General features: G+C 43.3%; 1 protein-coding gene across 1 annotated transcript in view; it reads right to left on the bottom strand.

Annotated features, from left to right (window-relative positions):
* The window catches only part of SKA3 (spindle and kinetochore associated complex subunit 3), a 38,970-nt gene that overhangs the window by 3,197 nt on the left and 20,650 nt on the right, over nucleotides 1-15,123 (bottom strand). The window contains exon 9 of the mRNA XM_010400522.3: nucleotides 4,726-4,904. Coding sequence (XP_010398824.1) covers nucleotides 4,859-4,904 — 46 coding nt within the window. The 3' untranslated portion in view covers nucleotides 4,726-4,858. The remainder of the gene's footprint in view (nucleotides 1-4,725; nucleotides 4,905-15,123) is intronic.

Genomic DNA, 15,123 nt, shown 5'->3' on the forward strand with positions numbered 1-15,123 from the left:
TGAGGTTCACATGGACCCACCTTTCAAGCCTGTCAAGGTCTCTCTGGATGACATCCCCCCCCTGGGGGGGGCATGTCAATCTCACTACACAGCTTGGTGTCACTGGCAGACTTGCTGAGGGTGCACTCAATGCCACTGTCCACATCACTGACAAAGTTGTTAAACAGCACCAGTCACAATATCAGCCCCTGAGGAATGCCACTTGTCATTTGTCTCCACTTGGACACTAAGCTGTTGACCACAACTCTTTGAATGTGACCATCCAGCCAATTCCCAATCCATTAAGCGGTCCATCCATCAAATCCATGTCTCTCCATTTTAGAAATAAGGATGTCATATGGGACCATGTCAAATGCCGTGCACAAGTTCAGGCAGATGATGTCCGTTGCTCTTCTTTTATCCACTACTGTTGTAACCCTGTTGTAGAAGGCCACCAAATTTGTCAGGCATGATTTTCCCTTACCAAAACCATGTTGGCTGTCATCAATCACCCCTTTTTCCATGTGCCTTAGCATAGTTTGCAGGAGGATCTGCTCTGTGATCTTGCTGGGCATAGAGATGAGACTGACATGCCTGTAGTTCCTTTTTTCCCTTTTTAAAAGTCTTCTCTGTGCTCTGGCCATTTTTTGCTTCAAGTTCTGCAATTAATGCACAGTTTCTCACCATGCTCCTTTGTCCCTTTAGCCTAACAAGAGCAGTCAAATTGCTCTTCTGTCTATTTTCCACTTCTCAAAGATTCACACATAAGTCCAGATGCTCAAATGCCATGCCGAGCCCATGGTGTGTATGGAGCAAGAGGGCAGGCTCCAGCTGTGACATGAATTTCAACGCACACCAGGTCTGTTTAGCCATTCTCTGTGTACTCAGCAATATGGGTGTGCAAATTCAGAGATTACTTTTTAAGCCTTGTGAAATGTTGTGAAATGCAAGCAAAGACTGTGTTTGTATGCAACAAGTGTTTTCTTGGCCACTTGGAATTTCAGTTACTGCTGCTTGTCATGACCATTTGAAACATCACACTGAATCCTCATCTTGACAAATGAGGGGAAGCGTGGGTGACACAAAATGTGTAGTTGGAGATTTTTGTCTGGTGGCCCCTGAAACATGGCACTGCTGATCATTCCATGCTCCTCCCCTGATTGCACCTGATCATTTCTGCCTGCAGCTTTCTAGAGGGTAAATGATCTTCTCTTCTGTCCATGACTATCCAATTGTAGATCCCTGTGGCTTTTAAAATTTCTTCTCCTGAAGCTCTTGCTACTATTACATGTTAATTCTGCCTCAAATAGATTTTGTTTGATATAAAAGTATCAGTTCTCTCAAATCTGATTTCTGTACTTCCTCTATTTTTTTCTGAGTTCAGGGAGGGGTTTTTATCTTCTTTCCTTTTATTTCACATCACTGGTCTCTCATGAAAGGCCTAATCTGAAGCATTTCTCTTCTGTCTCAGTACTTGTTCTTGAAGTGGTCCTTGCTTTTCTATCACCATGACTACAGTTCTTCTCTATGCTCTGGCCATTACCTGTTTTAGCTACTGTAATTCACGGATAGCTTCTCTTTCAGTTTTTCTGAACTCCCTTTAGCCTAACCAAAAATTTGTTAATTTACCTTCTCCTCCCCTACACTTGAAGGATCCCATCTCATTTCTTACTCTTGCCATTGGCTCCCTGACTCCTCACTTTTTAGAGGTTTTCCTCTTCTTTGCCCCTGTTTCCTCTCTTGCTTCCTGAGTGCCTCCTGATGCTATCCCACCACAGTACCTCTTGTCTCCTCCCAGCCTCTGTTCCACAGCCTGCCTTTATTGTGGAAACTGAGTGAGTTGAAGTAATGCCAGTTTTACAGGGAGGACTCATGCACAGAATCCTTGACTCCTGAAGGTCACCTATGAGGTTCATGGCAGATCAGGAATGAAACTCCAGTGTTTCTGAGTGACATCCAGTTATTCAGCCCAACAGTTCCCTTCTGCAGATCTGTCATTCAGACCTGCTGCCCTGGTGATTCTTCATCTCTGCAGGATCCATTTTTCCCTGGAGACAATTTCGTTGTGCTTTTTCTTGACCACATTTGACTCTGAATTCTTTGGGAACTACTTTAGTGGTTTTGTACTTGCAAAGCACCCAGAGGAAATCAACAGACTCTGCTCACTAATTGAAACATTTCACTGACTTTAGCTTGAGCAATATAAAGCTGCCTTGAACAGCCTAAATGTGCCTCTGTTAAGATTTCAGATAAGATCTCTTGCCAGAACTGTGATGCTGCCGTGGTAACAGTGACGGTCAAGGTAAAGCGTTGGCTCCAAAGCATGGGAACAGAAAGCATGACCCCATATGTTCCCTCGTCTTCTGGAATTTAAGGCACAAATATTCTCAGAAAACTCTTTGTGTTTTAGAGGATGAAAAATCTTCATTGTTTTTCTGGATTTATTATTGTAACAGGTTCAGAGACTCTTGGTCCTCCTTCCACTAAATTAGCACAGCACTGACTGGAGTAATGGCTGCTGCTGTCCTGAACTTGGAGCGTTCCCATGGGACCACAGTGTGTTAATCCCATGTAGCACCCAGCTAGCTCTTTGACTGTCTTATTCCCAGAATTATGCAGCTGGATTAAGTATGGATCAGCCTTGGTCCCCATAATTTTACACCCAGTCTCACCAGAACCAGTCAATGAGTGAATATCAAGTACATTTATTTAGATTGTACTTTAATAATTTACCATAAAGGTGAAAAGTGTCAAAATTGTCTGTACTGACATCAGGTCTCTGGTCACTGCCTGTCCATTCAGTTGCCCAGAGAGGCTGCGGAGCCTCCATAAGTGGGGATTTGCAAATCTGACTGGAGATGGTCCTGAGAAACCTGCTGTAGTTGACCCTGCTTGAGTAGGGGTTTGCAGTGGATCACATCAAGAGGTCCCTTCCAACCCCAGGTATTCTGTTACTGTGTGAACTCTTCCAGGTTTGTATCACCTACAATCTGTATGTTCCTTCCAGGCAGCAAAGAGAGCTCCTACACAGCATGCAAAGCCCTTTGTCTGAAATCAGACAAAGGGTGGAGGGAGGAGGACCCCTGTTCACCCTGTAAAGAAAGTTTAGCTGGGGAATTGTTCTTTTCCTAACCTTATTCTCCTTATTCACATTTTTTATGAGTAATACTTGAGAACCCAGAGTACAACAGGCTGAACTTATTCATAGTCTGAGCATTATGAAAGCACCCTCTGAGGCAGTTTCCTCTCATGCTGCCACACCATTGAAGGCAGCCCTGACCTTCGGGGACCACCCTCTTCAGGAATGGAGGGTTATTCAGCCTGCATCCTGTTTGAGAACCACACGCCCCTCCTGAGTACTGGCTCACGGCTGGAGCAAGGGCATTGCCATCTGTTTCAGTGTTCTCACTGTGGACCAGCACTCCTGAAGGGAGCAGTTGTGAGAGTGTGACCCACTCTTTCTGGTACTGAGTCGGAATGAGCTCCCTCCAGGCATGCACAGCTAAAGCAAGATTGATCCCACAAACTGCAGGCAGAGGTGTCAGCAACTTGGCTGGCATCAGAAGGAAAACACACCCTTGGGATAGCCTTGCATATCATTTAACCTCAGCTGAATTCATGTAGGAAACAGTGATCTGGCTCCCTCAATTCATATTCAAGATAAGCCCTTTGAAGTCCATGTATTCTGCAGGCAGGGCCAGCTTGGCATTTTTGCCAAGTCGGTGAAACATTTTAACATCAACTGCTTTCTTTTCCCCAAAACAACAACTGGCTCTTGTTCTGCTTATTTTAATCCTGGAAAAAAACTTCATCCCATTTCCATCTTGTTCTGCATTACTACTACCATTGCCGCCGTTTCACACTGATTCCAGCAAGAGGCTGGAGAAGGAGAGAGCAGGTTGCAGAGCACAGAACAGACTGTGCTCGCCATTCTTTATGCTGCAGAGAGTCAAAATAGTCCTTCCTTATAGGAAACAAGGAAGGATCTAGTTTAGGCTGTCCTTCTTCACTATGGCAGATACTTGTCTAATCTTAAAAACTCCAGTGCAAAGATTCCACATATTTGTCCTTGGGAGCTTGGTCCAGTGCTTCATGATGTGTTGGAGGCTCAGACTTGGAGCTACCCTCTGTCCAGATTTGCTAGATATTTTCTTTTTCTGCCCAGAAAATTTGTCTGCACAGATGTTTGAGGATTGTCTGTACTGAAGCTTGGATAGGAAGGCTACACATGTGGAAAACCTGGATATATCCCCAGGACTGACCTATTGTACAATCTGTGTACAGGAAACCAGACCAGGAAGCACTGGTCTTATTCTATGAATGGGTTGTGGTTGCTTGGTGAATACACAGTACATTCCATGTCCCAAAAGTGTGGGATTTAGTACATAAAGACAACATAATTGATTGCAGAATCAGAGAGAAGTACTGGATTCACTGCATGGGCATTGCAGAGCATGGCAGAAGTGAGAAACATACTGAAACTGGGATCCTGAAGACACACAACAGCAATTGTGTGATGCTGAGGTTATTACACACCGACACTTCTGCGGTATGTTGGGTCCTGCTTTGAGTTGCACTTCTCCTTTCGGGCTTGGCCCAGCCTGCCTAGGCCTCTACCTTCTCATTCTTCCCCAATTATTTTTTCCCCCCCACATTAGGTTCACTAAGTACCAAATATATTTTGGCAGGACACCCTGAACAGAAGCACAGCAGCCCTATGCTGGCTGCAGGACGTGACACACTCACCTTAATCATCCAGAGGTGCTGCAGCCCCCGTGTGCACTGCAGGTGAGGGCAGAGCACTGGGGTGAAGAGCAGGGGAAATCAAAAGGTACTGGGGAGTAGTACTTCCCTTCTTGTCTTCCACCACTCCTCACTGTCATGCTTTTATACTGACACAGCTGTTTGCATGACCACAGGATGACCTAGAAAAAGGGAAATTCCACTCAATAATGTTTTGGATTTTGTTTGGGTTGTTTTTATTTCAGCCAACAAGCAATTGTGCTGGTCTCATTGAAGCTGCCACTTGACTGTCTCTGATCAGAAGGGTGCAGCAGGGCGAAACGCCCCTTAGACCAGTGCTGTGTAGAAGATCACAAATGAGGTGGCACAGTAGCAGTGCATGTCCAGCTTCTTCATTCCCCCTCTGCCCTGTCCCCTTACTCTTGCCATCTCCTCCACCGACACTTGGGTATATTGTGCAGTGTCATGGGTGGCTGCTTGGTGAACCAGCCCAGGCAACCAATCCAGCTGAAAAAGAACCCATTAGAATAAAACTAAAAGGGACCATTTTCAGTGCCATCACTTCCTCAGTGAGGTCCACTGCACAGGTGGAGAGGAGAAGGACGGCATGGATTGGCTCACCCTGTGCTCCTGCCTCAGCCTTTGCTGTGTGAAATGACAGCCTGAACATAGGCACTTTCCTCTCACCTAAACTAACTGTATTCTCATATTTTGTTTCTCAGCACAATCTTCCATTCTGAAGGGAAGGGTGGTAATTTTTCATGAAAATTCACATTGTTTTGTTAGCAAATAAACTCATGTTTGACACAACATCTGCCATGTCTGCCAGATCGACAGGGGTTTTCTTTCTCTGCTCTGGCTCTTTTCCTCCTTGTTTTATTTTTCCCTCCCAGTACTCTCTTAATTTAGACTGGACTCTCTTGTAACAACAAGTCAGTGACTTGCTTTGGGCAAAACAATTTGTACACTAGATTTATTGTCTTCCTGCTTGGATGTCCATCTTGTAATGTCTTCCACATCCAAGCCCATCCAAGTTTTTTTCTCTCTTTTTTCCTCTGTACTTTGAGCTTAGTGTTTTGAAGGAAATTGATCAAACTGAGCATTCTTGTGAATTTGAGCTTGGTTGCCAAGAATGTAAGTGATTCATACCCCTGTAAGGAAAAGTGCTGGCAATAAAACATTCCCCATTCCCCCTTTTTTACATGCAAAATACTGTTACTGCTCAAAACAAGCAGATCTTTTTACTCAGAACAAAGTGTTACCCTATTAATTGCACAACAACTAGAATTCTTAAAATACCTTTAAGCTCTATTCTTAGAAGGAAATATTACCAGCAGAGGCCTTGAAAGTGATGAGATGTAAATTACAAGCACTAGTACAGCACAATTAAATGGTACCTTGCCTCATATCCTTCACATTGTTATCTTACCCTCAGCAGGACCAAATTCCAGCAGTTTTTCCTTTATGCTTTGTGTCGTGGATATTTTAAGAACCCTTCAGGGAAATACTAAATAGTTTCAGGGGAGAAATGTGTTATTTCCTTGCCTGAGGACAGTGTAGGAGCTGAATCAGCTATTCAGTGAGAGGAGTTTAATGTCCCAGTTTGTTCCCTATGGCGGTGCTGGTGTGGCTGGACAGGTGCACACCTTGGCTCAAACTCCCCAGGGACCTGCCATGGCCACATTCCCTGTGCAAGGACACCCTGCCTGCACCATGCCTGTCTCATTCCTCTTCTGCTACAGTGCTCCAGCTAGTGAAGGTTTTCACACTTCCATCAAACAGCAAGCCTGGTGCTCTGCACACTCCTTCCCCAGAAGTCAGAGGGCTTGTTTATAATTTGGCAGCAAAAAAAAAGGTGGTTTGGGATTAAGGATGCATTGTTACAGCCAGGAAAGCAGGATTCATCTTTTCTGGAAGTCTTTTAAAAGCTATACATTAGCAAAAGACTGCATTGCTGTTTGTCATAGTTTTTGGCTTTGCTCCTGGCTGGACCAGGAAATGGCGTGCACGAAGTACAATTCCCACATTTCAGCAATGCCTCTGCAGCCTTGTTCCATCAGTGACACACAGGTAGGGCCAATAACACTTGCACCTGATGTTTTTCAATCTTGTCAGGGACCAAGTACCTTTCAAGTACCTTTTCCCATCTATTATCTCTGCCAGGTAGCCACTCACAATCCTGGTGGCTGGGATCACGGGATTGCTGTCCCAGCAAGAAGCCAAGACTCATTCAGGCAGCCTAAAGAAACTGTAAACTCTCCTGCAGTTCAGCTGTCAGCATCTGTACAGAGCTAACAGAGCTGTATAACTCACATCCCGCAAGAGCAAGAGGAGGATGAGTTTTGGAGCTCCCAGGAGCAGGTGCACAGCTCACTCTTGGTGGTCTTCCACCACTGACACCACAAAAATTACCAGCTTAAGACAAGAGGCTCAAAGAACGCAGGATGAAAAAGCATTCACCAAAATCTAGGCATTCCTGAGTGCAAATGCAGTAGGAATTTCTCCATGACTGAACAAAAACGTCATCTGCCATCTAAACATATAATGAAAAACGTGTAATGCCTCTGTAGGCCAAATCACTTGCATCAGCTGGCCACAGCTCAAAGAACAACTACAGCTATGTTCACACAAATACAGAAATCTTCCCACTTCGTTTGCAGCCCAAGATGGACGGATGCTCATGAATCTCTCATTCTGACTGGTCTTCATGGTTCCTCATCAGAAACCAATTAATAACTTCAACAGTGTATCATTTCATCCTTGGTCATGGCTAAAATCCTTTCTGAATCTCATTCATGTGACTGTTTGAAGCATGTTTGAGCAGCAGCTCCGTATTTTTTTGGTTGAAGCCAGGCCCAAGTCTGAAAGAAGCTCTCTGTTGAACTTCAACAACATTTTAGGATCTAGCCCATACAGCAGAATCTGTATGCAGGACTTTAGCAATAACTGTGCCCTGTGTTCTTAATATTTCACTTTAAAATTTTCAAACCTTTGTGCTTAGTAATTGCTCACCTCTAACAGGCAGGGGGATCTATCCAAATCTCTGGGAACAGAATTCTTGTACTTTTCATATTTGAGAGTTTCAATTCCTTTTCATATAATGGGTGTTTCTTTTTCTAGTATTAGTTTGGTTTTTTTATTTGAAAATCCTGAGGTCTCTTTTTAAAGGTAACTTTGAGTCATTATCGCTCTTTATCTTTCAAAACTCTGAACACCTGCATTAAATTGGTGTATCAGCTCATAATTACTATACCTTTACATTCCTTAAGCCCAAATAAAATAGAGCTTATTTTATCTTGCTTCACATTGAAGAAATCTAATCTAAGAGGTGTAGAAGAGCTATTTCTCCTGCTCTTCTATGCCCTGAAGTTTTATAAAAATGATTCTGAATTATTCCTAGCTTTGTAACAGGGATAACAAAACATAAACCTAGCTGTAAAGAAGTGTTAATCCAAGATTTTTTTTTCTTATCCTCTTATTTTTAAATAGTTTCTTTCCTCCCCCTTTCTTCACTTCCAAGAATTTTCCCTTCAGCCAGTCTGTGAGGCACTTACTTATTTTTTGGAGTGCTGTGCTTTCTGATACAACTTGTGAACACAAACAAAGAGTGCTGCTCACAGCAATCTGAAATGTGACAGTCTGTCATGCTGTCACATAACTTGTCACATGGTACAGCCAGTCATTTGAAAGCACCAGCTTATGGACAGATGTCATCTTCTGACTCCAACTGAACCACTGCAAGAAGGATGCCTTTTATTTCCATCCCCTCTGGCTCTCTGATGTACCAGCAAAGCTGCTTGTGTGAACCCTTCCTCACCCACTCCAGGCAAGAGCAGCAGGATTTTTGTAAATTCTTTAAGCATGAAGCATTTGCCGAGCTATTTCATTGCAATAACTTTATGGAGAGCTCACCATGACCAGCTCTGCCAAGAGAGCTGATGGGGAAGGAACAGCAAGAAACATAAAAGCAGTGATTTCTTCCTGCCAGCACCCTGGGCACTGTGTGCACTTCTTCCCATGCCCTTATGATCGCTCACTTACAACCCCAACGGGCCTTCGTTGCTCTGCAGCAAAACTTCCTACATTTACAATTTCCCCAGCACCTTCTGCCATGTTCAAAATGAAATGTAACACAACTGATAACCACTGCCAGCAGTACATACAGAGGTTACCCTTTTTTGGTCCAAGGAACAGGCATGCACAAATTTTCTAGGAACTTTCAAAGTTACTGTGTGCGGGAGCTGAAGTGATTCCACCTTGCATTGTGCCTACAGCACATTTTGTTTTACTGGCGCTGTTCCTGCCACTACCATTAGGGTTATTTCAGTGTTTCCACCAAGCACTGTGTCTCTAAGGAGCTTATGGTAACCAAGCTGTCAGAATTCATTCTGGACTCAATCATCACGTATCGTAAACTCCCAGTGATGGACATTTCCTTCCTTTAAAAAAGATTGTTAGAGTTAATTGATATTGCATAGCATTCAGAAAAGAATTTGGTTTTGTACAGAATTATTCAAAATGTTGTAGGTCATTTATCACAGCCAGAACATTTTTGTCAAAAGTGGCCACTCAGAAAAAAGACACAAAAGAAACCAAAAATAAAAAGAAATTGTGCTTTCTGACCTTCTTGTTGAGCCACAAAAGATATTTCTGCAAGACAGCTGAGCTGTCTCAGGGTGCTGAGACTTTGCTTTGTGCTTGACAAGGCTGGCCACATGGAACTACTTATTTTGGAGAAAAGTTTTGCTTGACTCTTTATGACGATGCTTCTGGAGGCAGGACCCACATAATGGCTTACACAACATCATTCTTTCTTATGGAGGATATGCACTGCTCTCATAAACCTTCTGTGGGGCTCTGTGAGCCCAGAATGAAGCCAGAAAAAACATGCCTCTTACTTGGGCTGCCCAGAGAGGATTTACTTGTCAACAGTTTCCTCATCGTTACAGGATCAGTGTGAAAGGCCACAGACACGGGAGGTTCTTTGTGTTAAGATCCATCATACTGGGGCAGAAAACAGAGAAGGAAATACCTGTTCTGGGCATGCAAGATCCATCTTTATCCATTTACTGTTTTCAGTAAGAACAGTGCGTGCCACAGACTGGAAACTTCTAGGAGTGTATGGCAAGATGAAGAGAAGTGTAGCCAGGGAGCCACATATAAAATATGTATGTGTTGGTACACGCAGTTGGAGTTTTCTTCTTCAGGAGAAAAAGCTTAAGTACTTTAATATTCTTTCATGGGAAGGGGAAAAAAAATATTTAGGGGAAGATACTGAAATAACCATCAACCGAATCTGTTAACACTTACTCATGGAAATGTTCCCACCAAAGCAGGAACAGGAATGTGTCTATCTGATGAAGACACTTGCCCCCTTCTCAGACTTTTGTGTTGTGTTCAAGGATGGGATCACATTAATCTAGGAAGCAGGCAGGGAAGGGATTTGTCTGCACAGGAAATGTGGAAGAAAATATGAAGGACATCACTTCCAGCTGCTGCTGTTGCGAGGGAACACACTGGCTGTGCCATGCAGGCCACTTGGAGGATAGTGCTGTTGCCCTCAGAGCAGCCAGCGCAGGGCTGAGGGTCAGGCAGCCTCTGTGTCCTCAGGGAAAATCGGTTCGCTCAGTGGGTGGCAGCAGCATCTGCAACTGGGGAAAGCACCAGCAATGAAAGTAACCTTCACACTGGGTTGGTTTCTCACCACAGCTTCCAGTAGTGGAGCTGACCCAGTGAAGGAAAACCAGGAAACACAGCTCCCAGGGAGCACAGGCAGGGACCCACGCTGCTGACCTAGCTATCTGCAGTGATATTACAGGCTGACCAACTTCCAGTGTTGGTTGTCCTCTCTAAAAAACACGTCTCGTACACAATTTTTAAAATTTCCACTTATTGAAATGACAACCCATTTGTTCCTCCCTTACAGTGTAGGAACATTTTTGTACTGAGGTAATTTCAGACAAACAGTAGGGGGGAAATCAGGAATCTATGGTAGAGTATTACCCAAGTTATAAAAGCAGTTTATTACTCTATTGTGTGTCTAAAATTTCTGGAATAGTGTAGCAGATGTATTTTATAGAGAAATGACAACATGTTTTAATGAGATCCAGGTTTAGATTCTGGAAACATTTCTTCCTTACTTTTATATTTTGTAACTGAGTCTACAACTCCACCAGGAAAAATCAATAGAATATTTAGTAGACCTCACCATCTCACCTTCACGGGTATTTGTATAGAGAAGAAAATATCTCTATGTGACTTTTTCTTTACTTGAAGTCTGTTTTCCTCTGCTGACAGCTACAAGTTCCAGTTTGTTCTGATCTCCTCCAGGTAAAATTCAAGCAGGCATTACAATTTTTTGCTGGACCTCTCTTGCATAACCTATACTCTCTAGCTGATCTAGATTGTGAGCAGTTTTGCACTGGCTCGGCCTGAAGTGCTGTGGCTCTCCAGCTCCCTCCTCACACTGCTCAGTGGATGCAGGCAGGGTCACATCCTGCATCCTTCATCGCTGCCCACCGTGGGGAGCAGCACCCTAAGGAAAACAAGAGAGATCCCCACTGTTCCCAGCTCCTGAGTTCAGGCCTGTGGCAGAGCTCAGGAGCAGTGTGGACATCCTTCTAAATCCCTCACATGCCCAGTTGTCCAATATTGGTCTCAGCTGGCTTCAGATAAATCTCAGGGTATTTTTTTTAATGTTACAGTTCAGTCAAGTGTATTTGCTTTATGAGACTATTTCTAACACAGAAGCACATCTGAAAAATGTTATTTCTTTCTCAAAAGTACGTGAATGCTGCAGGTTTCTGACAAACTGCTGTTGGTATCAAAAATGAACAGAAGTAACAGAAATGTGAGTGATAACTCTCATCTGCCTAATACATTGTTCTTGGAATATTTTTTTTCTGAAACTGAAAAAAAAAGCATCCTGAGGATACTCTTTTAGGAAGCACCTGATGTGGAATAGTTCCAGCAGAATGGCGGAATTATAACAATTGGCAACATCACAAACCACTTTCAACTTTAATCAAGGTCTTACACTGGCAAGTATGAGGCAGCTTGTTTACAAGGCACAGCAGTGGCTGTGCCTCATGTACGCTGCCTGTGTGCCTGGAGCGAGCACAAGGCTGCACAGCCTGACTGGTGCTACCGCCACATGAAATCATTAATGTTAAATCATTTTGCAATATTGTAGATCAGTAAGTCATCTTCAAAGCATTTTTACTAACTTTTGGTCCTTCTGACGACTTTACAGAAAAAAAAAAAAAAGAAGATAAAAATATATATGTAATTTATATACAAGTACAGATTCCTCCCAGGTAGCTAAGTCTTGGTGCTCCTGAATCAGGATGCTGCCTCAGGGGTCTCTGCAGGCTTTACACATCCAGTGCCAGAGTACTTTTCTACATCCCAGCCCTGCCAGTCTGTCCTGCACTGACTCATTCACCTCCTGCCTCACGGGCAGGTTGAATAGGACCACAGAAGCCCAAGAATTATGGTGCATTTTTTTAGGAGCCCAAATCACCTAAATTCAAAACATGGAACAAAAACTGAAGCTTAAATGAAACCAGTGTCATTGTCTAGCAGCACTACAGGCTTCTTGAAATTCACACTAACTTTGATACAAAACACAGGAAATTAGAACACTGTAGTGAAATCTACTGCACACAGAGCTTTCCGAACATAAAAACACACCCATGACATCACCATGACACAAGGAGTAGGAAATACCAGCAACTGTATTGCAAATCGTATTTGCTAAGAAATTGTGCCTGTGTTCTTCCTCCAGCAGTTAAAGCCAGTCTGCAGTAGAAGCTCCAACAAATTTGAGACTTTGCTCACTCAGTTGATTGTAAAGATGTTCAAAGTTGATTGTACTGTTGCCAGAACAGGGTAATTGAACTTTCCACAGTCGAGATAAAGACCAAGTCCTCTATCAAGCAGGCTTTATGGGATACACATACTACCAAGAAAAATTAAGGGGCTGTATGTAGTCCTGGTTAGAAAGAACTCAGAAACACAGCCAATAAGCCAGAAGTCCTGGGAGCTTTGGGAACCTGGAAGTAGTATGCTGCTGAGGATAATTCAGCTTCCTTGAAGTCAGATTCATTACACTCATGGTTCTGAAATGTTTGGAGTTCCTTATTCTGGTCATGTTACAAGTTTTCTACTTTCTTGGAGGTTTGCCTCAATGGTTGATATCCCAGGCTCAGCTATGCCATTACTTTCTGTATCTTCCCAAGGACATTTGTTATTTGCTACAATCCTTCCGTTCTGCCTAGAAAGTTTTAAGTTACCCTGTACCAACTGCTCCTTTTGTTTTTTCCTTTCAGTCACACTTTACTCACGGTAAGTGTTTTGTAGGCTCCTTGACCCACAGTGCTCTTCTCTAAAGGGCTGTGGCAGCTTTGCCCAGTCCCATATCCTATCAGCACCAACTCGCCATCTCATTCGTACCTGTCCTGGATGCCCCAACAAACAATTCACGGTTTGCTATTTAAATAACCACTTCCTTAGGAACATCTGGTAACAATACTTAAAGAGGCAATTCACACTTCCAAACCACTTGTCTCCTGCTCTACAGGCACTCACAGCTGAAAAAGTTTTTGAGTCATATTTTGGGCCTTCACAACAACAAAGGCTGGAGACTTGCTCCTATGCACAGTCTTACCCTGCCTCACTACCTCGGTGAGGAGCTTTCATTTTCCTTACAGCACACCCTATATATATGTGTTTGCATGTACAGACATTTTTTGCACAGCATACAGCATCCCTGAACAAGCAGAGGAGACCTCACGCCTCGCACAACCTAAGGAAATGTGAAGGGAGGGTGAGGCAATCAACCATCTCACTGGCACTGAAGGGACACCCCCTACTCCAGTCCTATTCTCTCCCTCCACCTCCCAGCTGCTCCTGGACCTGCACTTCCCACCACTCACCCTGCACCAAACAGGTCTAGCAATCGTGGAATCAGTTTAGAAAGTGTCAAATGAAATTAACTGACAGAGAGCCAGCCCCCACTAGATAGTTTCCTCTTAAACTGGGGAACTTAACTTATTTTTGGAAGCATCTAGTGAGATGCCTGGCAGAAGGGAGGGAAAAACCCCTCACGTGACTAAGGACAAGCAGCGGGAGCTAAATCCCCCTCCTCTGGCAAAAGCAAGCAGTTGGACCAACTCCAGTACACGTGAGACCTCAGCCTAAAGCTGTGGGAACCCAGCTTATGGTGTTATGCCTTGTTTAACCAGACAGCCCCATCCTGAGTAAAACCCGCACCCCGCAGTCACATCACTGCATTTTCATCTCCACATAATTTTCAACCTTTGCTTCCAAACACGTAACATAAGAATCTAAGATTTTAGACTGATAATAAATTTTGTTGATACAGTTCATGCATAACAATTAATTAATGTTTTAATTTACTTAAAACTCAGGCCCACTAGAGTAATTTTTCACATAAATAGTGTACTCCAAAAGTTCTAGCAGAAGGAACTACTCAGATTTGTAGCAGAACTTATTTGTTACAGCTGTTCCTTTAAAATACTTGATTCTAGACATAAATTCCTTTGTTTCGGAAATGGTAGTTCACACACTGAGCCCAAAGTGTGTATGATCATGGCAGATGTAATTAAATTTAGCAGAGTAATAAACTGCATAGTTGCCTGAGAAATCAAATCCCACAAATGGTGGCAAGGCTGAGTCATTGCCCATGGCAACAAAATGATGATATGCTGTAACTTAATGTAGATTAAAAACTGTACAACACTATCCAGACTACTACAAAAAGAAGTTAATAAAAACTGAGTGTGAACTCAGTTCCTCAAACCTCAGTAGGTTGCTGGTTCTCTCATCTTGTATTTGGTGAGCCATAAATCAAAATTTTAAACCAAATACTGTTGGTTATATTAGAGCGAAATGCAAGAGCTTTTTTTTTATAGTATGGACTCATAACCCTTTTTCTTCTTTATGATGTACACAGAAACATATGTGAATATATTTTTACAATATTTTCCTCCCCTAAATATTTTTTTAATAATTAATACCTTTGAAACATGCATCTACAGTGTTTGGAAGAGTGAAATCAAACCACAACATCACCCTTAGAGCACAGGTACTCCAACACTTACAACACCTTTACAAGCACCTGCTTTTTTTAGGATGCAGAACTTACTATACTTACATCTGGTGCCAGACTTACACTCAGGACAGCAGCCCAAACACACCCTGAACTCCCTGACTCGGAGACGTACACTGCACAACAGGGACCCTGAGACAGAGCTCCAGTGGCACCCATGCTGATCTCTGCTGCAAGCACCAACAGAGAATTGTGCAACAGAGCAGTGCAGGCACACCACAATAATATAGCATTGAATACGGCTTAGCGGGGTGGTTAAGGGATGGGAG

This window comes from Corvus cornix, chromosome 1 (genome assembly GCF_000738735.6).
Source record: "Corvus cornix cornix isolate S_Up_H32 chromosome 1, ASM73873v5, whole genome shotgun sequence".
NCBI lineage: Eukaryota > Metazoa > Chordata > Aves > Passeriformes > Corvidae > Corvus > Corvus cornix.